The 25,700-nt window shown below is 43.0% G+C and overlaps 1 protein-coding gene across 3 annotated transcripts in view; it reads left to right on the top strand.

Moving 5' to 3' along the window:
* The window catches only part of CHCHD3 (coiled-coil-helix-coiled-coil-helix domain containing 3), a 272,908-nt gene extending 254,881 nt beyond the window's left edge, over positions 1-18,027 (top strand). For 2 of the 3 annotated variants that reach the window (XM_030575376.1, XM_030575452.1), the window contains 2 exons: positions 8,790-8,925; positions 17,285-18,027. In XM_030575376.1, coding sequence (XP_030431236.1) covers positions 8,790-8,925; positions 17,285-17,308 — 160 coding nt within the window. In that variant the 3' untranslated portion in view covers positions 17,309-18,027. Of the gene's footprint in view, positions 1-8,789; positions 8,926-17,281 lie in introns of all 3 variants that reach the window. The other variant, XM_030575291.1, reaches the window with a different exon arrangement.
* Positions 18,028-25,700: the final 7,673 nt, after the last annotated feature.

The raw sequence follows: 25,700 nt of genomic DNA, 5'->3' as shown, positions 1-25,700 counted from the left end.
GCCATTGGATCATGTTGTACCATTTGTCTGCTAGATTGAAGTGCTCATCATCAAATAGCCCAGTTACCCATGTAGGTACATATAGCCTGTGATCAAGTCACCCCATAACCTTCTCTTTGACTGTCTCTTCACTAGAAATGGCCAAGTGGCGCACGTGCAGTGTTTCTGTGAAGAAATAGTGAAAGAGAAGGTTAACACATTCTCTCATTGCTGTAGTTAATCCACCTCTCTGAGAGGCGGTAGTAGGCCCATCGACCTGGTGCTGTCTACACTATTGTTAACTGCATCATTCAGGAGTGAGGATTTTTCACACCCCTGAGTGACATAACTGGGTTCGCCTAACTTTTTACTGTCAGCCTAGTCTTTGTTAAGCTTATTGGATTGAGATCCTTGCATCTGTTGTTATAAGGCATGTTTTCCAATCCTTTAATCATTCTTATGGCTCTTTTGTCAACCTTCTCCAATGTATCAGCATTCTTCTTGAATTGTGGACACCAGAACTGGACAATAGTCTAATAGTAGTTGTAGCAGGGCCAAATACAGATATAATACAATCTCACCACTCATACCTGATATTCCCTTCTTTATGCATCCAAAGAATTCGTTAGCCTTTTTGGCCAGAATATCACACTGGGAGCTCATGTTTAGCTGATTATTCACCATGACTTCTAAGTCATTTTCGCAGTCACTGCTGCCCAAGGTGGACTCCCTAATCCTGTAAGTATGGAGTAAATTCTTTGTTGCTAGACTTTACATTTGGCCGTATTTAAAACACACATTGTTTGTGCCCAACTTATCACGTGATCCAGATCACTCTGTATCATCGTCCTGTCCTCTTTGTTATGTATCATGCTTATGGTCTTTGTGTCATCTGCAAATTTTTTCCAGATTATTGATGAAAATGTTAAATAGGAGAAGGGCAAGAACTGAATCCCTGTGGGACCCCACAAGAAATGCATCTGCTCCATGATGATTCCACATTTACAATTAGATTTTGAGAGTTGTCAGTTAGTCAGTTTTTAATCTATTTAATGTGTTCATGTTAATTTTGTATTCTATTTTTAAGCAAAATTTCATTCATACCTAGTCAAATGCCTAAGAGAAGTTTGTTATATCAGTGTTCTTACCTTTATCAACCAAATTTGTAACCTTATCAGAAAAAGATTTCCAATTTGACAGGAACTATATTCCATAAATCCATGTTGATTGGCATTAATTATATTAACCTCCTCTAATTCTTTAACTGAGTTCTTTATCAGCCATTCAGTTATTTTGCCCAGGGTCAAAGTCAGGCTGATAGATTTATAATTACCCAGGTCATCTTGTTTACCCATTTTAAATATTGGCACAACATTAGCTTTCTTCCAGACTTTTGGAATTTCGACAGTGTTTCAAGAGTTATTGAAAAATGAACATTAATTGTCCTTATCCAACTCTTTTAAAACTCTTGGCCGCAAGTCATCTGGATCTCCTGATTTAAAATGTCTGCCTTCAGTATGTGCTGTTTAACTTCATTCTGAGTTACTACTGGAATGGAAGATGGCATGATCATCATGTAATCTAACTACATGTGTTTTTTCCCAAATACAGAACAGAAATGTTACTCAACACTTTTGCCTTTTCTGCATTATTATGGATAGTTCTACCATTTCTATCTAGTATTGGATCAATGCCATTCTTAGGATTTTTTGTCCCTAATGTAGTTAAAGATAATAAGAACTCTTGATAGATTTTGCCTTGTGTCCTTTTACTTCCTTTATCAATTTTCTACAAATTCCCAGCTTCTGGTTTATATTCATTACTATCAACTTCCCCTTTGTTCCATTTGTTATATATTGTTTTTATTTTTATAACTTCCTTCACTTCCCCTCTAAGCCAGTTTTTTAATCATTGTGGCCTTCTTTATTGTGGCTTTTTGGGCATCTAGTAAAATTTGCTTAAACAGTTCCCAACTATCATTCAGATGTTTCTGTTGAAGTTAAGTATCAGAAGGGTAGCCGTGTTAGTCTGGATCTGTAAAAGCAGCAAAGAATCCTGTGGCACCTGATAGACTAACAGACGTTTTGGAGCATGAGCTTTCGTGGGTGAATACCCACTTCGTCAGATGCATCTGACGAAGTGGGTATTCACCCACGAAAGCTCATGCTCCAAAACGTCTGTTAGTCTATAAGGTGCCACAGGATTCTTTGCTGCTTCTGTTGAAGTTCTCTCTCTCAGCTGGTTTGGCTTATAATTGTTGTCAGCTTTGTGAAACTGGCCTTTTAAATCACCATGTTTATACACTACTAGTTTGGGCTTCATTCTGCTTGCACATAACAAGTGCAATCAAATTATGATAACTTGTACCTAGTACCACCACTATTTTTTGTTCTGTGATCAGTCCTTCTTTATCTGTGAAGATAAGGTTATAACTAAGGCCCTATGAAAATCACAATTTCAAGGATTGCACAGGAATTATGAAATTAAGTCCAATACTGTTGTTTTTCCAACACTGAGGAGTCAAAAGCAGAGATATCCGCTTCTGCCTCCCTGCTGTTGGAAAAATCATGTTATTGGGCTACTTCAGCTGTTCATGGTTGGGCTAGCTTCCTGTCCTGCTAGCAGGGAGATGGAGATAGGGCTAACAGTGCATGGTGATCTGGAGCCCTAGCCTGACCCACCCTGCAATGGCGCCTTGGAAGCCTGGAGGAGATACTACAATGCTGGCTGGTGAGGTATTGAAACCAGTATCTATCACTTGGAGCATGAGCAGGTGTTTGAAGGGGCCTCACTCAGCTGTCCAGGAAGCAGAAGCAGCAGGGACCAAGGCTGAAGTTGAATACGGGCTGAATCCCTGTCCTTGGCCAGGATGGGGTGGATGGGCAGCACCATATAATGAGATCTCCCCCAGCCTGCAGCCTTCCCCGCTGAGATGGGACCAGCCCGCTAACTCTCCACAAGCAGCATCCCATTAAATTAAAACACCCGTGATGCTGCTGTGAATTTTAAAAGCATTATAATAGTAGTTAATACTAAAAATGCAATTTACACAAGGTCTTAGGTATAATATAGAATCCCTCCTGCTTGTCTTTGCTTTCAAGGCCCTTCATGGTCTATCCCCATCCTATCCCTATCATCTCTCATTCATTATTGAGATGCCATCTCCTGCCTTCTTTTGGCCCATGATGCCAGCCTCCATCAACCCTACCCCCATCTTAAATTTTCCAACAAGCACTATCATGCTTTCCTCTGTGTTTCCCTTCATGTTTTCTATCAACATCTGCAAAGTTTCCTCATTATCCACCTCCAAATATCTTTTGCATGATGCCTGCAGAAAAACTTGACAACAGTTAAGCTGTTGGTGTGTGGAGACCACTCCCACTTCGTCATGCTGACCAATATTGTCTCATTGTTTCCTTGTACTCCCCCACCCGTCAGTATCCATCTCTTGTCTCTTGCCTTATACTTAGATTAGAAACTCTTTTTGTTCTGTTTGTACCGCACCTAGCACAATGGGGTCCTGGTGCTTGACAAAGGGCTCCTAGGCACTACAGTAATACTACTAATAATGATAATAGGTGTTGTTGAAAGGTGCCAGCATTTGAATGAGAAATAAAACTGAGGCTCTGGCCACTGCTGTCCATTAAGATCCAATGGCACTTTTTTATGAGAGATGGTGATAAATCAAGTTTTGTTAACAGGATTCATGTCCCTCTAAACTCCCTGCAGTTTCAACTGGAAGCTGCATGTTTCACTTCCTGATAAGTGTGTGTGTGTGTCTGTCTGTATATATACACACAGATAAATATGTGCCTTATTGTGGAGAGGCCTAAAGCTAAAGAGCAACTCCATGACCTGAGAAGTCTGTGTGTTTCAAAGTGTGTTAATGCTTTTATATGTGCCCTCTTACATTCTTCTGACAATTGTTTGATTCCTCATCCTATGGGATTATACCAGTTACCTGCTGTCATAAACAGATAGCTAAGGGTTAATGTCTCTTTCACCTGAAAAAAAGTAACCTGAAGCACCTGACCAGAGGACCAATCAGGAAACCGGATTTTTTCAGCTCTGGGTGGAGGAAAGTTTGTGTCTGAGTTCTTTGTCTTCTACCTGTCCCTCTCAGCTTTGGGAAGGATTTTTCTATTTCCTGCTTTCTAATCTTCTGTTTCTAAGCTGTAAGTACAAAATATAGTAAGGCAGTAAGGTTTCTATTGTTTTCTTTTGTATTTACATGAATATAGTTGCTGGAGTGCTTTAAATTGTATTCTTTTTGAATAAGGCTGTTTATTCATATTTCTTTTAAGCAATTGACCCTGTATTTGTCACCTTAATACAGAGAGACCATTTGTATGTATTTTTCTTTCTTTTTATATAAAGCTTTCTTTTAAGACCTGTTGGAGTTTTTCTTTAGTGGGGAACTTCAGGGAATTGGGTCTGCAGCTCACCAGGGAATTGGTGGGAGGAAGAAGTCAGGGGGAGGTCTGTGTGTGTTAGATTTACTAGCCTGATTTTGCATTCCCTCTGGGTGAAGAGGAAAGTGCTTTTGTTTCCAGGACTGGAATTACAGAGGGTGGACTCCCTCTGCTTAGATTCACGGAGGTTGCTTCTGTGTATCTCTCCAGGAGCACCTGGGGGGGAGAAGGGAAAAAGTTTATTTCCCTTTGTTGTGAGACTCAAGGGATTTGGGTCTTGGGGTCCCCAGGGAAGGTTTTGGGGGGGGACCAGAGTGCCCCCAAACACTCTTATTTTTTGGGTGGTGGCAGCAGTACCAGGTCCAAGCTGGTAACTAAGCTTGGAGGTTTTCATGCTAACCCCCATATTTTGGACGCTAAAGTCCAAATCTGGGACTAAGTTATGACACCTGCACAGTTGGAAACTCATCAGCAATTCGAATTATTCCGTTCAGGATCCCCATTTTATTACAAAACTGTATAGCTTACCCTGCTGGCTTCAGATTTCCTCTTTGTTTGACATTTTGTTTGAACATTCTAAAGGTTCCTTTCTTGGAGACCCTGGGACTATAATGAGCTAAGTTCTTTGAGAAAGACCAGATAGATGGATAAAGTCACTTTCATTAAATATGTTCTTCATCCCATAGCATAGAATGTGGATTTAAAAAAACAACAACCTCGTATTCTCTTTGGTGTTTTCGTTTTATTAGCTTTACCAGCTTCCATTACATCAGCTTGATTGAAAAGGTGGATGAATGGTGTCCTTTAAGGCTTACACTCATACACAGAAGAATTTGCTTAGCATGTGAGGTATTGGAGGGGCAGCCAGGAAAGCAAAAGCAGATCAAGAAGTAATAGAGTAATAAGCTCAAAAACAAGTTGTTGCAGCTGTTCCATATAATGTACTTTCTAGATCAGACTGTTTCTCATTCTGATTTTTGCCACGAAAACCAGCAACTTTCTATTTTAAATCTCTTGGATGTGTTTCTTAAAGTGATCATAGAATCGCATCTATTAGAGGTGGGAAAGACTTATCAAGCTATCCAGCTCATCCACTTACCCGGCAGGAGACTATTCTTTACATTATATTTTTTCTGTTGTTTTGTCTAGTCTCATTGTGAATGTCCCAAGTGATGAAGATTCCAGCACTTCCTGTGGATAATGTTCTACAGTATATTAGAGCTCACTGTCAGGATGTTTCTCTCCTAATGGTCATCTTAAATTTACCTTTTTCTTAATTTAACGCCTTTGTTTCTCATTACATCTCCTTGGACTACCGTAAACACTTCCTCACCGTTCTTAGTGCCTTCACACCCTATTGATACAGTAAATCATGAGTGGCTAAGAATCATAAAACTCAGTTTCTGATGGGGTGATCTAACAGAGGCAGGACAGATTTATCAACAGTAGATTAGGGTAGATATTATGTGGTGGTCTCTTAAGCCACAATGGTGATGAGCACTGTTTTTAAAAAAAAAACAAACCAAAAAAACCTGAAATACATAAATTAATTGCTTAATGAAGACACATTGCAGGTTTTACTTCATTAGTATTTTCATCATTTTACTCTTTTAACCTTTCCTCATCAGTCAAACCCTTCAGGGCCTTAACCACTTTTATAAAACCTTAGAAAATTTTCCCTTATAGATAGATACTTAGTTTCCTTTCCAGGGAGTTGTCTTGCCATTTTCTTTCTGTGATGCCCACCTACCAGCAGTTTTGTACATCAAAAGGAGAAAGCGCATTCCTCTACAGACATCAGTTGGTAATTGTATGGCAGACTTACCGTTATGCACATTGGAAGCATCTTGGAATCTCTTTCCAAATGGAAGATACCACAGTTTGTATCTTATGGCCACCTAATGTTAGATAGGATCTCATTTAGACTTTTCTCAAATGTGAACACAGTGCATTATGAAAACAAGTGATTAACAAACAGAAAATCAAAGGCCTTGAAGTGCTGTAGTACTGACAGCAGCATAGAAGTATACCTTGGCACATTTCAAATAAAAACTAATTTATGGCCTTTGAATTGTGTTGCTAATAGCATGACTCAAAAAAAACAAACCAAAGCTTGTCTCTGGCCTAAAACTATTGAAATAGTACTTAGACAAATTTACATAATGAAAATATAAAGAGCAATTTCCTTCCTTCCCCCAACCTCCCAATTTCTAGGGGACACAGTACATGGCGGACTTTAAGTCACTTGTGAATTAAGGCAGGGTTAGGTCAAGTCTTTATATGCATGTCTTTATATTCTGTTAACTGATTCTGTGGTATTGGATTACCAGTCCAGAGCAGGCTTTCAGACAGGTAAAATGAGCATTGGTTTTGGCCTTGGAATCTATGAATCTTGTTACAAACAGAATCATCAGAGCGGTGAGTCATAAGTCTGCAAAGAGCGTATGCCGTGCTTCCTTCGCATTTTATTTGATATTGATACAGCCAAAGACCTCACTCTAATCAGTCAGTGTACAACATTCTATGGTCATACATTTTGATGTACAACAGCCTCTAAAACGCTTGCTAGTATCAGCAGAGAGGGGATTAAGGGAAAATCCTCATCCCTAAGAATCCACAGAAGTCTGAATGTTCAGATCATAAAGAATGTAAGCACATGGGACTGGATTTAAATTCTGTTTTAGGTGTTTCATGGAGATGTAAGGTACTGAATGAAAAGAGTAGTAAGAAAGATGTTTTATATGGGCATATACTGTAAAATCAAGGAGATTTAACATTCCTTTTTTTGGTACTACATCTTGAGAGGCTGCCAAGAAGCAAATGTCCCTAAGGAACAGTATTGTGCATAGCAGTTTACTTTCATACTCTAGTACAATATAGAGCTGGCTAGGCCAATCAGCAAATAAAGAGCAAAATATTCATCTGAGGATACTCTGGCTTGATGAGTCTTTTTTATTTTTATTTTTATTACCTTATTGAACTGAAAAGAATGTATATTTAAGCAGCCAGTTTCAGGTTCCTTGAAGGACTAACTGGAAGATGAGTTAAGTATGCTATATATGCACATAAAATGAATATTAGTCTTCAAAGTAGAAGAACCATATCATTTTTAAAGCTGTGTTTATTATTTATAGTCAATAAAAAAGCACTTTGTTAATACTGGGTTTAAAAAAACATCATTTGGCCCTCATGCTATAGTGATGAATGCCATAGAAATGCCCTTTTTTACAATTAACACACAGAGGTAGCCAGTCAGTCTAATAATACTTAGCACTTTTCATCTTGAAAGCACCTTGCAAACATCCTTAGCTTTGAGGTAGGCATGCATTCTATCCCCATTTTACAGATGGGAAAATAGTGACAGTTTGACTTGCCCAGGTTTACAGAGGGTGTCTGTGTCTGAGCCATGCTTAGAGCTCAGGAACTATTTGTTAATTCTGCAGCATGATAGGCCTGGATAGCACTTCATGGATAAAGGCAAGATGACAAGATACTTGCCCAAAAGAGGTTATATGGGGCACATTGGGTTAGCACAGTGGTTCCGAAACTTGTTCCGCCGCTTGTGCAGGGAAAGCCCCTGGCGGGCCGGGCTGGTTTGTGTACCTGCCACGTCTGCAGGTTCGGCCAATCGTGGCTCCCAATGGCTGCGGTTCGCTGCTTCAGACCAATGGGAGCTGCTGGAAGCGGCACAGGCCATGGAACAAGTTTGGGAACCACTGGGTTAGTGAGAGAGATTGATGCAAGTGTCACGAATCCCATACAGTGAAGAAAGTTCTTATTTAAATCACATACATACCTGGGAATTGGGCTTAGAACTTAGAGCCTTCAGCTCTAAAAATAACAGGATAACATTTGAGCAAAAGGTCATCTCCGTCCGCTGGTGTCAGCAGTGGGTCCTTTATGTTCTCTGTGGGCCAGGTCCAAGAAGATAGCATTCCCTGCCTGTCCTACATACACAGCCAGTGCATGACCAGCAGCACTATTAAGATGTCATAGAGATGTGCATTGGTGAGGCTTGACTTATCTTGTGGTTCACCCTGTAACTTTTTCTTATTGTAGGTGAAACCAGGCCTGTTTAGTAGCTTTGGGGCCTTTTAATTAGAGACCTATGCTCAGATGAAGTAAATTGGGTGTTAGTGTCTCTAGAAATTAGAACTGAATGCTGGATCTAGATGATGTAGCTGGTCTGTGGTCCCTAATAGTCCAATTTATAGCTCCCTTTTGTGCTTGTATTTTCTGTTATTCATGTAACAGCACAGTATAGTCCTTCCTAGTTCTGCAAAATTTTCCTTCCTTTTTACTATTTGGTTTACTTTTAACAAAACGGCTGGATAAAGCCCTGATGAAATCTTTCTCAGACGGAAACTGTAAAATGTTGTTCTGTTTTTCTTTCCCCAGGCGATATGAGTCCCATCCAATCTGTGCTGATCTGCAGAGTAAGATTCTCCAATGTTATCAGCAAAACTCCCATGAGACCCTCAGCTGCTCTGCACTGGCCAGCCAATACTTTCGTTGCGTCAATCATGCCAAACAGGTGGGTAGAAGAATGCAGCTACTGAATGGCTTGTGGAAATAAGATGGAAAATACTGTTGGATCATCTTATTAATCCTTCTCACCTGTCAATGCAGGGTTGTTCCTAACAGTATGTTTTCATGTGCTTTGAGGAGTCCAATTTTAAATTACTCAAGCAAAAGTGTTTCCATAACTTCCCTTGGGAGATTGTTCCACAGTGTAATAGGCATTACAGTTAGCAAATGTTTCCTTGTATCTGCGATTTTAGCTGCAAGATAAACGGATTCATCTGAGTGGTATTTTTGTCATAAAATTCTATCCATAACATCACCCATTTCAGTGACAAGTTAATGCCTGTCCCAAACTGGCTAGCGAACCAGTCAGATTGTAGAAAGTTTTGATTTTTGATGTACAGCCAACTCCTGGAGTGTGGCATTGTAACCTGCCTATCCTATCCTTATGCAACCTAATTTGCTAGCATTATAATTTTACCATATAGTGTAAACTTCTAATGTTCTATAAAAGTTTGGCTAGCCACTTATGTCAGAAGGATTTTTTAAATGGATGCAAAATATAATAAAGATTTATTGCAAAATATAATAAAGATTTATTTAAAAATCCGTGACTCCTTTAAAAAGCCAGCGATTTAACATTCCTCTTTGTATCTGGCTTGTAACTGCACAATGTAGTTCGTAGGGGTCTTTTATGTATGCACATCATAATAGTGTGGCAGTTGAGTATTTTATTTTGTGAAAGTACAGCTCTTTATGTACACTGACAACCAACCAAACTGCAGCTATACTGATAACTGAAGCACTTGGGTAATACTAGCTGACTCACCACACTTAGTTGTATTGCGATATTAGAACAGAGTAGGAGAAAGAGGCTAGACATGAGAAAAGTGTATGTTTAAATTACAGATAGGCTCAAGCCTCAAAGTTTGGGTTCAGTTCTCTGAACATAACAATATTTCATGATGGTTCAGACCTGGAGTCTTGGTTTGGTGCCTTCTCCAACTTAAGTACCAAGAAACATATTCCATCCTCAGAGGACAGGTCACTGATACACAATGATGAAGATCTCTTGGTATCTGGGCACAAGCAAACAATACGCATTTTAAATATGGACAATGAAAAGTTATACATTTAGGAGCAAAGAATTTAGGTCTTACTTCACAGTATTCACAGTGGTCCCTTCTGGCTGCAGAATCTGTGAATTTCTGTGTCTTTGAAGAAATCAGTGGGAGCAATGCTCACACCCCACAGCTTTGTATGTATAAAGCATGTGTTTAAATAAGACTATTGATCTCAATTTTCAATGTTGGTGAACTCCAGTAGTTGAAAGGAAAACATCAGAGCGACTGCTCCAGTGTGTTAGCACAGACTTCAGCAAACTCTGCTGATTCTGATAACACAGCCTTGTTTCCTTTACTGTAGTTAATTATACCTATAGCGAATGTCAGCAAGAGTTTCACCATATCAGTTCACTTGGACCTTTTGGCAGTAACTCTGTGTCAGGGCAGCTTTATTTGTACTGCTAATGGTCTGCTGCTGTGGAAATCTCAATCCAGCCAAACAGTCCCCGTTGTGCTGCTGTGCTAAAACAACTCGACCCATCTAAGGTCGGCAACGCGTAATAAACTTCTCTCTTTCTATCCTTATAATCCTTTGTCCATGTAGTTAGGGTATTCCTTTCGAAATAGGAATCCCTGCCGGATTAGCAGTGCTGGAAGAAAGGCCTCCACCTGAACAGCTGCAGTGTGTTTGCTGTGTGTGTGTGTGTGTGTGTGTGTGTGTGTGTGTGTGTGTGTGTGTGTGTGTGTGTGTGTGTGTGTGTGTGTGTGTGTGTGTGTGTGTGTGTGTGTGTGTGTGTGGGGCTGATGCGGGTGGGGAGAAATCTAAGCTATGGAAGTTTTTACGTTTTCAGCAACACTCCCCAATTCACTTGGTGGTGGTGAATTTCTCATTGTGAATGAGTAGTCCCAACCAAACATGATTCACTGTAGTAGACAGTTAGTATAAAGATCTGAAATGGAAAGGACCAGTTAGGTCACCTTTTCTGTTTCCTCTAGGAACGCAGGGCTGGTCCCTCCAGTATGTTCTCTTAAGTTTCTTCCGGTCCAGTTATAAATGCAGTAAGCAATTATGCTCCCACACTTCCCTTGATATTCACAGTCTAACAGATCTCACTGCTAATGAAATTTTTCATGATATCCAGCCTATATTTTTCTTTGCCAAACCTAATGCCATTTTATTTATTATTTTGGGGCAGATTATGATTGAGCCCTGCTCAGGCATGTAAGGTGTCAGGAAACGCAAGGAGCTTTGGACCACTGTGCAGGCATTGACCACAACTACATTCCTTGCACTCCCTTGAGCACCAAAAGTGCGACTGCATTTGCTCCAGTGGGGCACTCACCAGCCTGAAAGAGTTGGCTTTTTCTGCGGTCTTCTGGAACCTCCTTAATCCTGTGTCTCTTCAAAGATAACTGCCTGTAGTTCAGTAAATTCTTTAGCTAAATACCCTTTAGGATGCATATCAGCCAGACTCTGCTAATCTGTATATATTTAATTTTTCCACATTTTCATTTACTAGCATGCGATGTCTTTCTGCTTTGAAATCTAAACTTAGCATATTGGTCTCCAGCATGTTGTTGTGGATGTTTATAGATATGGGTGATGGCAGTTCTTTTAGTGAGTGGTTAATCAATAGTTATAGATTGCTTATAACCATATAATGCCTTCTACTGATTTGCTTTAAATCATCTAGAATACCTACTGTTCATATTTTTAACATCTCTAAGTCATTTATAAACCCATTGTAAACTAATATAAACAGTGAACAACGTGTCCCTTCCTCACAGGGGTATTCACAGGCATGAATTCATTCATGTTTGGGAGATGCTCATATCCTATAGTGATGCAGGGTGAGGAGAAGGGGGTGGAGGGAAATAAGTGTCCATTTTTTGCCAAACCTCTTGAGTGGGTGTAAATGTTTCCTGCACAAGAACTTGGGTTTTTTTAAAGCCCCTTTCTCATTCTCTCATTCATACATGCTCCCAGAATGGTGATTCATATAAGTTACTTCCTTAATATACCTGACTAGGTGGAAGCCTTCTATGATATGAAATATTTGCAGCCAGAAACAACATTCGTATTGTGATAATGATCTTCAGTTCTCATCCTTTGTGTTACAGCTGTAAATGTAATTATTTTCACCAGCTTATTACTGAAATTGTACAATTACTATGAAATCATTGTTATTGTATTATTGTAATGCACAGCAGAGTTTAACAAATGAAAATGTGTGTTAAAGGGGATAAATAGAAAGAGGATTCAGGAATGAAAAAGTTAACTGGTGTTGGCTACCAGAAGCAAAACAAAAGGGAAAAAAACTTGCTAGGGGGAATAGACCAAGATACTAAAATCCAAATAAGTTAACTAATCCGATTTCCAGGTGGGGAAGCTGGGCACTTATGCTTAGGCAGAGGATTCTCTGTGCTTTTCATAAATTGAATTTATTGACTCCTCTTTCTTTCCTATCATGCTTATAATCACTTCACCCCCTCTTCAGTATGCTCTTTATTTCTCTCTCTGTGTAATCTTATGTCTCAATCTCGTCTTTTCTCCTCTTCTTAGAAAAGCCCGGAGAGCTGCTAATACTAAGGAATTTGACATCTTGACTTCAAATCTGTAAATCTTTACCTGAAGTCCTAGGAAGCCGGTCTGATAAATAGAAGTGTATTATTAATATTTTTCATACTATTTTAATAGTGGGGGAGAAGAAGATACTTATTGCCATCATTAAGAACAGACACTATGGCCAAGTCCTCGTCTGCATTTTTTAAAAACTTCTTTCACTGTTGCAGTACTACCAGTGATAGTAACAATGGGAGCACTAATCTAGACTACCAGCATTTTTATCATCCTGTTATTAGTTTATGCAGAGCAAATATAGATGAGACATTGCTAAAACCTCCTGAACTTCACCTATGCTTTGGACTCCACCATTGCTATTAGTCTGTCCTAATTTTCTGGTTGTAGATTCATCCATACTACACCTTGACGCAGTCTGTACAATTGTAGCTGTGCTAGGCATGGATGCCAATTTCGACAGCCACGTTAGGCTGTGTTTGAAAATACTTTGAAACATGGTATCAAGCCTTAGCCTAACTTACACTACAAACACATCCCTGCCAGAAAGCCTGATTACAAAACATTGTCCCCCAGCCTAGTTACAATCGTGATTCCAGTTTGTAGCATAGAGTGGACCTTAATGGTGCTTCATAGCCAGAATAAAGCCATATTTGACCAAGCCCTGCAATAAATGTGATATCTTTGGATTTTAGTGAAGCATTTGATACTGTCCTACAAAATCTGAATTGAAAAATTCTTAAATTTGGCATGGCTGGGAAAATAGAGGTGGTGTGAAAACTGGCTAAAAGACTTTAACGAAGAGTAGCAATAAAAAGCAGTTTATTAAGCGGAGGAGTCAGATTGAGGGAGGTATCTACCTCAGGGAGTACCGTTTGGACCATTCTCCTTTGACACCTTCATTAATGACTTGGAAGAGCGAGAAGAAACGGCAAACTGGTGAAAGCAGCACATGCTATTAAAGTGAGACTAACTGTTACGACCAATAGAGAATATACAGAAATTAGAAACGTAGGCAGAAGTTAACAAAACTGCTGCTGCTTCTGGGGAGAATAATCTGATTGCAGACGCTCTGGCTGGAGGGAGAGAAACTGGGTAAGCAGTAATGCTGAAGTAAGGGTGATAGCAGGCAGAATATGAGACCACAGAGCAGGCTGGTGATAGTCCCTCCACTCAAAATGGTGCCACAAACCTAGAGCATTCCATTCAGCTCTTGGTACAGTGCCAGAAGGATATCGGCTAAGAGGAGACGAATGGGAGCAGCCTTCCAAGGGAAATAGTGGAAGCTATATTGCTTTGTAATATTTGGAACAAGACTGGCCACCCATAAAATAAATGGGAAGGGCCCTGCACTGGCTGGGAGATGGACGAAAGGATCTAACAACTCTCTCATTCTCTAATGTCAGTGGTAATAGTTACAGAATTTAAGTTGATACTGTAAAGACTTGGCAAAGCACAGTGCTGCCATTTGCAACCAACCAAAAGAGAAAACGGGGCAGCATAAATGACAATGGCTGAGCTGTAATTCAGAAATCAGGCTGAAACCTCTTTCCTGGATAACAGATCAACTATATTTGCACAATCCATTAAGATCTTTTTAACAGAGGGAGACGGCCCATAGTTTTCAGCCTCTGAGGTTTTGCTCCTAATTTACACGGCCCCTGCTGTTTATTACTGAGCAATAGAAAGTACTCCCACCCAACCAATCCCACCTTCTCTGTGCCATAGAACACATCCTTCGGTGTGGAGATGAAATGCTGCAGACAAAAATCTGTGGATGGGCAAATATCTGCAATTTCTTTCCTCACCTTCAAGATTTCAGTGTTAGCAGGATCCTAAGAAAAAGAAACAATTTTTAAATTGTGACTTGCAGATCTTTTCCCCAGATCCTTTGAGATTTTCCTATGTTAATTTATGCAGCGTTAAATTTATGCAATGTTAATATTCAGACCAACACCAGTTACGTGCAAGTTTTCATACAACCGCTGCAGTAGAGCCTTCTAGCTAAAATAGCCTTTGTCAGTTCTGCGGAAACCTCTTAGGGGATGCTGTAAAGATTTAGCTTATATATTTCATTAACTAATAAAAGGTTTACTCTGCTTTGTTTCTAATAGCAGCTAAGGAATGTGAAACTGACCTGTTTTACTTTGTCCTCATTTATTTAATCTGTGTTTTGATCAATGTTTGTGATCATTGGGGCAGTTCTCTTTGTTTCACACGTACGCTTGTGGTGCAAAGATCTGCCCAGGAACTACTCCTCAGTTCAATCTTTTCCTTACACCCGAAGTGCTCTTTGCAGGTTATCTTCTGAGCTTAAGTAAATGTATCATGTGAGTGTGGTTAAAGTTATAAATGACAGCCTACACCTTTCCCCTTTATTTTGCTACACACATACACACTTTGAGAACAGCCCCCATCTGTTAACCTCCTCTCTCCTGATCTCTAAATTCCTGGGCTCTTGACTCCCAGATCACCACTGGTGAGATGGAAACTCTGCCTTGTCCCACCATAAACTGCTAAAGTAATTGCTAACTGATGACGGTAGCCTGGCTTTTCCCCCGTCATACCAGAGCATGTAACTTTTCAAGGCCTGCATTTCGGGCTCAGGCCTCAATTAGGCCCATCAATTCCAAGAAAAGATTCACAGTTCCTCACCTACCACTGCTACCTTTTTTGGACACCAAGGACTAGGAGCAACAGATCCATTCTGGTTAATCTCCCAGCCCTCCAGCCAATATAGCTTCCACCATGCTTTTACCATGCCGCTGGCCAATCTAGTACCAACTCCCACTTAGTATGGTCTTTACTGAGCCAGGTACCTATCCTCCCTTACCTCTTGGAACCTGTAGATGTTGTTGTTTCCACCAGCCTTCTCTCTCACAGGCCATAGGAATAGGAAATCCTCAGCGAGCCCAGTAACACATCCATTCGGGTCTCTACATCCATGGTGGAGCCCATTGCCTGGTACAGTACAGTAACTCCTTACTTAACACTGTAGTTATGTTCCTGAAAAATGCTACTTTAAGCAAAATGATGTTAAGTGAATCCAATTTCCCGAAAAGAATTAATGGGGAGGGGGTAGGTTCCAGGGAATTTTTTTTGCCAGACAAAAGACTATATTTTTTTAGATAGATAATTATATGCGCGCGCGCACACACACACATATACACAGTGTAAGTTTTAAACAATTTAATACTGCACACAGAAATGATGATTGTGAAGCTTGGTTGAGGTGGTGGAGTCAGCGGGTGGAATGTTTCCCAGGGAATTCCTTACAGCTAACTGATGAACTAGCACTCGGCTGAGCCCTCAAGGGTTAACACAGTGTTGTTAATGTAGCCTCACACTCGACAAGGCAGCACGAATGGAGGGAGGGGAGACAGCATGGCAGAGAGAGACAGACACACACACACTGTGTGCACGCGTGTGTGTGTGTGTGAGAGAGAGAGATGCATGCACATTGCCCCTTTTAGTACGCTGACCCCACTGTAAGTACACCCCCTTTTTAAGCAGATCAGCAAGTTGAGACAGCAGCTGCTGCCAGCAAACTCCCTCCATCCTGACCCGTCATGTCTCTCCCCTCCTCCCCTGCTGTGTAGAGATGGGGGGCAGAAGCAGGGGGAGCGGGCACCCTGACATTAGCACCCTTCTTTTCTCCTCCCTTCCCCCCCACACACACACAGAGCAAGCAGGAAGCTCCTGGGAGCAGCTCCAAGGCAGAGGGCAGGAGCAGCACGTGGCAGTGTGGGGAAGGACAGCTGAATTGCCTGGTAATTGATAGCCTGCTGGGTAGCTGCAGCACCGGGAACTTAGGGGAGTGGAGAACTGATGGGGGGCTGCCAGTCTACCCTGGTGCCAAGCCCCCACCAGCTAGCTCCAACGGGCTGCTGTTTCTGCAAGCAGTGCACAAAGGCTGCTGCCAAACAACATTATAAGGGAGCATTGCACAACTTTAAACTAGCATGTTCCCTAATTGATCAGCAACGAAACAATGTTAACTGGGACAACTTTAAGTGAGGAATTACTGTACTCTCCCTTCCAGATGCAGGATATGCTGGTGGAGCTTGACAGGTCCCTGATGTGGGGCTAGAAGGAACATCAGGGCAGCCTGTGAACTCTTGATAATGGAGCACTTGAGGTAGCCACACAGCATGAAACTTCAATGCTGTTACATCTGTGTGGCCTGATGGTGCATGGAAAATGACCTGTGGAGCACATGGTCAGGGTGACATGTTCAGAGCTAGCAAGGTATTTTGATCTTGCCTCTCAGGCCCCAGGAAATTGGGCCGGGGGGGCGGGGGCTTGATTTGTTATATTTTTAAAATGTGATGAAAGGTGAGTATCCTAAAGACCCTAGGAATAGGATTAACCTACTGACCTTTGGGGATGAGTTTTTCCTTATTGTATGGGCAGATTTTTTTAAAGGGGGCCTAAAATGGCTAGCAGCCATAGGCCCTACTCTTAGGAAGGATCAAAGAAATTTTCCCACCAGCTTTTCAGTGTGCTTCTGGTGTCCTGCTCATTGAGTCTACAGCACTGATGCATTCTGTCTCCTGGTCCCCTAACTTTTTTATGTGGTTGCACGTATGCTGACACTTTTGCTTTACAACAGCTTCCCTTGAGTAGAGGTAACGTGCAAACAGTGTATCGATGTTGCTGACATTTAAGAGAGCATCCAGTATAGCTTTAAATGTTGAAATCTGTGCTTCCCCCTTTTTTCTTAGCAGAGCATGCTTGGTAGAGGAGGGTAAGGCAACATCCAAATCAAGCACAAAGCCATCAACTCTAATTCCAGCAGCAGAGCGTTTTTCCCAAGAAGATGACAGCCCATTTACAGAGCAGACCAATAAAGAGAAGAACAGGAAGAGCCATTCAAGAGCCGCAGCCATCACAGTTCAATCAGCGTAACCGTTTGAAAAGCTAAGACCTGTATCTTATTACATCAGAAACGATACATCCGAGGGTGCTGTTCAGTCGTCGTAAAACTCACTTATCGGTGACTGAAAAAAGGTAAAGAAAAAATATCTTCCATTGACCTTAGAGGAGAGGAAAATGTCTCCAAACGCTGCTATTTCATTGTACAATCTCCTCAGTGACTCCATGCAGTCAAATCCAGGGGCACGTAATGCTTCGTGTCCCAGGGCAGGGCGACACTGTGTGAACTGGCCAACTGCTACTCCACACTATAGGGCCTGGGTTGACTGCTGCTTGTTAAGAATTTTTCCTTTTTATATGCACTTGAAGGAATGTTTGCTTAACTTATTACTAAGATTATGTAACCAAAAAGTCCCCATCTTCCTCGCCATGCTCTCTGCTGGAATAATGTTAAATACTTAGAGTGCGAGGTGTAAAATGGCCTTTCGTTACATTCTGTCGGTAACCTATGATCATGTTGTGCTACCAACTGTCATTGAGTATTGAAAATTATGTCTCACTCTGTATCGACAATAAATATATTTTGTGAACAGAATTGATGTTTCGATCTGGTCTGCTTCTTTCCACTGTTCATAGTCAGCTAATGCCCCCAGTGTGGTTTGGGTCAGTTGCAGCTGGGATTGCTCTAACCCCTAAAGCATAGAATTGTGCATTCCATGTCCACACCAGAACTGGGGGTCAGTGATGATACCCACAGGTAATAACTTTCACCCAGGGATTACGGAGTACTTTGCACAGGTGGTAGATATCCCCATGTTACAGTAAGAACACTATGGCACATTGATTTGTCTCGTAACCCAGCAAGCCAATATCAGAAATAGGTTTCTTCAGATACTAGATTATACTGTCTTCTATTGCTAATGCTGTAGTTCTGGGCTAGGAAGATGCTGCCCTGCTAGACAGACACCCTCCTCCAGACAAAATGTTAAACCTGCCTTGGAGGCAGGTAGAAGATTCCTTGCTCATTTTTGTAGAGTAGGGGATTACCTGTGTGTCCCAGCCAATGCTGTGCATGACAGCTGATCCATCTGGCAACACACTGCTGATTGATTTGTCCCTGCACCACCTGCATCTAACTCCTTATTTTGAAAAATAAATTGAGACTATCTTGAAGATGAAAGACCCTCTATCAAACCAATTCCTGCTATCTGAGTAACACTAACAGGGCCAAACCCTATTGTCCTTATTCTGGTAGTACTTTCATTGATTTCAATTTGTATTTTTATCTGAATGGCTACTACAGCCTGCAGAGCAATTTATTTATTCATTTATTTTTGCATGTTGATAAAAGTTTCAAATGAGCAACATATCTGGAACCCTCTGTTATTTATTTACTTGTTCTCATTCCCTAATTGGCTGCAATAGAACTGTATCCTGCCACACAATTGCAAGTGCACCTGCAGATCTGATTTGTATTCACAGTGTTTTCAGTGCCTCTCCTACCCTAATTATCAAGATGCTTTGTGATTAGATTAATTAAAGGGTTGGATGGTGGTTGGTTGTTTTTTTTTTTAAATAGTATAAAAAGAAGCTGGGCTCTTTTAAGAGTGAAGGAGCTGTAATAACTTAAGGAGAGGAAAATCCTGGCGTGCAGTGTGGGATGCCAGGTAAACGGCTTGAGAGAAATAATAGAAACACAAGCGACATGTTTACACAGTGATTTGCTGTAGTGTTTACAAATCAGCTGACTCACAAATTCTCCTTTATAATGTTATAACCAAGAACCAAGAAGTTGGCAGATCTTTCCTTGCCAGTTTCTGAATTGGCAGCAAAACGCGACACTGAGGAAGGACTGACATCTTTGAGGCCAAATGACTCTGTACAATCAGAAAGAGAGATGCTGGGGGAAAAGGTCTCTCTTATTGCCAGCTGTTTATTAATTTCTCATTCTGACGGCCATGACCAATGGCACCTGAACCTGCCTGCTTTTTCCGGTTGCATTCAAGGATTTGAGGTATTCTGCTCCTTGAAACATCTTCTGTGGTGTCAGCAGCAGTGCCATCAATATTTGTTACTTGGGTTTTGGGGCAACTGATTGTACAAAACGTGACTTGAACTTTTAAAGGGTGGTTGATCCAGTCTGTGGGCCAGAGTTTGCTGGACCCCCAGCATAAAGCATAGATATCACTGAAATTACCCAGGATTTATGGGAGTGTAAGAGGATAGAGTTAAGTTCTATATCTCTTCCTCCTTATCCCCAGTCATTCAAATTAAACTGAGACTGTGGAGTTATTCTGCCAAGGAGGCAGGCAATGCTAGCCCTTCTTCCTAAATTTTCTCAGAAGGCTAATAGATCTGCCATTACTCAGATGGATTTTGGAAGTACCTATTCTTTGAGTGGTTGCACATGGCCATTCCCGTGTCAGCGTATGTGCACCCAGTGGGCCGTTGCTGGAGATATTTTCCCTCAGCAGGACCCATTGGGTTGGTACAAGTGCCCTTGCTACCTTGTGCTGCTGCAAAATGGTCTAAAGCAGGGGTCCGCAGCCTTTGAGAAGTGGTGTGCCAAGTCTTCATTCGTTTAAGGTTTCACGTGCCAGTAAAACATCTTGCATTTAGAGGGGCCGGCAGACGGAACCCCAGACCGGCAGCACGGGTGGCAAACCGAACCCCAGACCAGCAGCGGGTTGAGCCACTCAGCTGCCGGTCTGGGGATCCGTCCACCGACCCCTGCCAGGCGGGTCCCAGCTGCCGGCCCCGCTCAGACCACTGCTGGCCCAGGGTTCCATTCATCCAGGCAGGCAGCGGGCCGGTGGCCGGGATCGCAGCTGGCAGCAGATTGTCACTAAAAATCAGCTCATGTGCTGCCGGTTGCGGACCCCTGATCTAAAGGGTGGAGACATCCCCGCCCCCATTAATTCCTTCTTACTGGATAAGACTCTTGCCAGAGAGGGGAAGGAGGGTGGTTTGTGGAATGGGCATGTGCAACACATCTTGAAGAACTACTGTTATGGAAAGGTTAGTAACTGTAACTTCAAGTGATTGCATACATCCATTCCCCTACAGGTGACACACAAGCAGTTTGAACTGGAGGTGGGATCGGAGTCTACTTTGACTATAACAGGGTTCAAAAAAGAACTAGATAAGTCCATGGAGGATAGGTCCATCAATGGCTATTAGCTAGGATGGGCAGGGATGGTGTCCCAGGAGTGCAAGTACAGCGGTAAGGTACGGTACGTTGTACCAGTAAGATATTTATAACTGGAACTCCATACCGGAATGACACAGGAGGAGAAGAACGTGGAGACGCTGGGCGGTCCCACACCGGCAACTCCTCTGGTGCAGCTGTACCGCCCCCAGCCCCACCTCCAGCCCTTCCATGCAGTTGCATCTCCTGTCTGGGATCTGGAGGGCAGGGCTGGGTGCTAACCATGTTCTGCTCCTTTCTCCGCTGCGGATCCGGAGAGCCCGGCAGTTCAGTTCCGTCCATGACTTGCCCAAGGTCACCCAGGAAATCTGTGGTAGAGCTGAGAACTGAACTCGGGTCTACCAAATCCCCAGCTAGCCCTCAGTTAACAGGACCGCCCTTCCTCAAGTGCTCCATTGTCATTGTACTGATATGCTTTTGCATGAATGTCCTAAATCATAAAAACCACCATGTTCAGCTGCCTGCTGATCAGTAGTCCAGCACTCTGCAGTTCAGCATGTGCAGTGATTAACAGGAGCAATGTTCTCATTCCAGGTACATCTCTGTAGGGCTTGCAATCCCTACCTCTTTCCATATGCTTATCCTGGGACTCATCTGGAGTCCTTTTTACACTGTGCCTCCACCCCAGGACATCAAAGAGGAGGACTATGAATTTTCTGAAGCTATGCCTACCTGTGCAGTAATAGCCAAACCATGGGCAGACAAGACATCGCATTATAATTGCCAATGTTTGTAATTTTTCAACCCCTTTAATAAGAACCAATTTTCATCAGGCCACCAGAAAAGACCACACATCTGGAATTCCTCTCTGCCACTGTTCAATATTCTACCATCTACCGCTGCCCAAGCTTTTATGAATTAAAATTGTTTTTAGAACAGGAAAAGCATGTGTGAGAGAGGGGGAAAATTCTTCTTTCTTGAAAAAGTGTGGACCGTTTTAGCTTAAACTTCCCACAATTATTCTGTCCCAGACAGAGAAAAAATCTGCCAAAGATAAAAATTGGAAACGGTATAAGTGAAAGAAAATGACTCCTTGGAGCTGCTCGGCCTATAATCAAAGGTTGGTCTTGTAGTTAAGACTCTGGACCTGGACTAAGGAGACTGGATTTAATTTTTGGTTCTGTCACAGACTTCCTGTGTGACCTTGGACAAGTCACTCTAGGTCCTGTGAAAATTTGAGCCTAAGTGACTTGGAGCAGACAGACACACAACTTGGACTCAGGCACCTAAGTCACTTAAGTGCTTCTGAAAATGTTTACCCTTAGTCTCTCTGTGCCTCAGTTCCCCACCTGCAAAATGGGTGCTAGTACTTTTCTTTGTCTCTTTTGTCGACTTATATTGTAAGGTCTTCAGGGCAGGGGCCTGTCCCTGACTCTCTTTGTGCACAGTTCCCAGCACAAGGGGCCCTGATCTCAGTTGGGGTGTTTTAATAATACAAAAAAACCTATATCCTCACTGGCTTTCTAGCTAGCTTTCCTCAGTTGGTCTAAGAGGACAATTTTGCCCAAGGTTTTAGCCAGGTACAGTGAGACTGGCAGTAGAAGAAGCAATGGTGATGGCTAATCACATCATTATGATCTTTCTTTTTTCTTTGTTTTTGCTTAACAAACCAGTAACTCTCCCAACTGAACAGTAGTAGAGTAACCAGTCCTGACCAGGGACTCAACCACTTTCCCAGTACAGAACTCCTTAAAACACTAGGCTTCCTTTCCTCAGCCTCTACCTCTTGGTGCTTTTCCTCTGGAGAGTCTTGAGTGTGTGTGTGATTACATAACCTTGCAGAGATGTCACTTTCACCTTTGAAGGTAGCCCTGAATTCAGTTAAAATAAAAAAGACACTTGCATATTACCTTTTATATGCAGTAGAGGAGTGATGGGGTCAGTTCCAGGGTTCAGAAGGCCGTTGCTTCGCTGTATTTAGATCTGCCCACTTTGGGAGGTCTTGGGGACTGGGGAGATCCAGGTGGGATTCCTTCTGGTACAGCTAAATGTCATCTCTGGATCTGTAAAAAGTGTGTATTCATCCACGAAAGCTCATGCTCCAATACGTCTGTTAGTCTATAAGGTGCCACAGGAGTCTTTGTTGCTTTTTACAGATCCAGACTAACATGGCCACCCCTCTGATCTCTGGAACTGAAGTCTTCTGCCTGAGGAGAGGCCTCCTAGTAACTAGGTCCTGGTTTCAGTGCTTCCTTCTTACGTCTGTCTTGCTACGCTGCTCCCATTAGTGTCTGCATGTCAAGTTTGAAAGGCTGCCTCAGTTGCCTTACACCTTTGCTGTCAAATCTATAAATGAGGGAAAAGCCAAGGGCATGGCAGGCAGGTGCCTGGTGCTGACAGCCAAGGATGAAACCCATTTCTCTGTAATACTGTCAAGCTGCAAAGCTCAAGGAAACTATCTGCCATAGTGAAATCTGCTAGCTGGCAAAATTCAGCCTCTTGCCGGTGTTTTGTGTCACTTCCTAGCTGTGCTGCTCAGGAAGGTTGCAGGGTTATTGTTCCTGTCTCTGACGCAATTAGCATTTATTAGCATCATATGAAAGGACTGCCCCAAGCTCTCTCAGCAGGAAGGGGAAAGGGTTTGGCAGTCCCCTGCCCAGCTTTGAAATATTGGTCCATGTCCTCCTTTGCTGAAGGACCAGGGTAAGGTCTTTGGAGGGGTTGAACAGGAATATCCCTTAAGGCAGTAGCCTGAAGTGTATCTCCCTCTCTCCAGCTGAGGCGTGGTGTGGTTGCAGATTGGGATACACACTTTGTAGAGGGCAGAACAGAACCAATTTTTTAAATGCGATTTACTGTGTATAGCTTTCTTTGTATTCCATTAGCGCCTAAAGACCCTAGTCAAGATCAGGGTCCTGTTGCCTTAGGCATTGTATAGACACTTGGCAAGAGCTGATTCGAGCCCCAGAGATGCTGCCGTCTAAGTAGTCAAGGCAGATCAAGGGTAGAATGAAAAACAGAAGTAAAGCCACTCACCCATGGTCATGCAGAACATCAGTTGCAGAGCCAGGAAGAGAACCCAGGTATCGTAGTCACTGGACTGTAGCAGAGTGGATCTCTGCCCCTGCCCTGAAGGGGTTAAAAACAGCCTGGGGAAGGGGCTGGTGCTGGAGAAAGCAGCCTTTAAGCTGGGCTGATTAGGGAAGTGGCTGCAGCTGGGGCCATGCCCCAAACTGAGCCACTGGGCCTAATAAGAAGGCCAGGGAGCCAGAAGCAGAAAGAGTCTCTCTCTGACTGGAGAGAGAGACAGGCCTGGCTGCTCGGGGACTCGCCCAGGGGACCTAAAGGAAGGCAGGGCTAGGGGGAAAAGCCTTAGGAGCTGGGAAGCCCTAGGCCAGCAACTCCCCAGGCTGTAGTGCCTAATTCTAGGCCTCCAGGGTACTGGGCTTGCAGAGGGGCATCTGGAGGGTGAGTAAAGGCAGCCAGGCCAAAACCCCCTTTGCCTATGATAAGTGGCTGATATGCAGTCTGCCCCAGGGCGGAGGGCTAGACAATGGCTGGGCAGTAGCCAATACTGAGACAAAGTGGGGATAGTGGGGTGGGATTCCCCTGGGAGAGGAGTGATCCAGTTAAAGGGGCACCGAGGTCCAGGGAGGGGCCCGGGGCCAGCAGAGGACAGGTGGATCACCGACCTGAAGAGGGTGCTCTGTAGCTGGAATTGAGCTAATTCCCTGAAGCAACCAGCAGGAGGCGCCGTGGGGGTGAGTCCACACGTTTACATGGACCATCTGCTTCTCATGCCTCAGTTCACCTGTAAGACAACTGGAAATCTCAGGATGAGTCCTGTTCTCTTACCATCTCCAGTATAAATGCTAACTGGCCATGAGATGGGTGTGATAGCCCTGAATGTGCAGGTGATGTAAAGTTAGATGCCTTCTTTATTGGTCAGTAAATGGCAGTGGAATTCTGAATTTTGGCTGGTGAATTTGCAATTAGCAAATGTTTTCCTTGAACTTGGTTTTCTGATTGGAGTCAACATCACCTTTCCCCACTCCGCTGGTCGGGGAGAGTGTGACAATTCAGATCACAGCCTGAAGCGTCATCCCTATTTTCAGGCCCTCCAGATATATTGCCAGTATCTTCCGGAGGGAAAGCCTAATGATTTATATTGAAGTAGTGCCCCAAGATCTTGTGACCATTTGGGGACTTGGTGTCTAGTGTATGAATTTTGTTTGAGATTCTGAACTCTGCATGTTTAAGCCCTTATGATTATACTGGTTTTTGTCTCATATGCCTTGTGCGAAGCAGATGGGGCAGTGGCACCTGCATTTCTGTCTATAAATACACTAGTCATTAAAGACAATCAACACCTGAATAGATGAGGCCTGAGCAAAACAAAGAAGTAACAGTACCTAGAAAAAAAGTTTTCTCCAACTTCTGTCCTGAAGCAGTTGCCTGTTGTAGGCTTTGTGGGGGCAGGAACTGGCTGGCAATGGCTGGAGAAGACACGTACCCTTAGACTAAAGAAACTGGCAGATCTATGCACCGCACGCTTCTGTCGCTGTCACCCATCCTACCACAACCCCATTTGCTTGCTGTGCCCAAAGCTTGCCTCTGGTCTTAACTTGGACTGTACATGCTTCTAGGCAAGGATTGTTGTTTCTTACTATGTATGCACACTGCACCTAGCAGAGTGGGGCCTTGGCTGGCACCAGTCACAGCCCTGATCCAGTTCCCGCTGCTGGACATTCCCCAGGTTGTGGTGTCTGGGTCCCAGCACACTGCGCCTGTGCGCATTAAAGCATTCCCAAGTCTGAGCAGACTGCCAGCACTGCCTCTGGCTCGAGGTGCACTCTCAGGATCAGATTTCTAGCACCCCCATTCTGAAAGTTTAGACCCCACAGTCCGGTTGCCTATGCCCTGAGGCTGCTGCTGGCTCCCCCAGACTCCCGTTGTTTAAGCAGCCTTGCCTCTGAGCCATCCCGCCATACATACCACCCTGATCCTAATCACGGGGATGGGCTCTAGGGCAGCATGCAGTCCCTGGAGAGGCTTGATCCTGAATTAAGAAGGCTTTACAGGCTAACAGCCCCGGGGTGCACCGCAGGGGTAACTGCAGG

This window comes from Gopherus evgoodei, chromosome 1 (assembly GCF_007399415.2).
Source record: "Gopherus evgoodei ecotype Sinaloan lineage chromosome 1, rGopEvg1_v1.p, whole genome shotgun sequence".
NCBI classification, from domain to species: domain Eukaryota; kingdom Metazoa; phylum Chordata; order Testudines; family Testudinidae; genus Gopherus; species Gopherus evgoodei.
The sequence above is the reverse complement of the archived record's forward strand: the minus strand, read 5'-3'. Positions and strand labels throughout refer to the sequence as shown.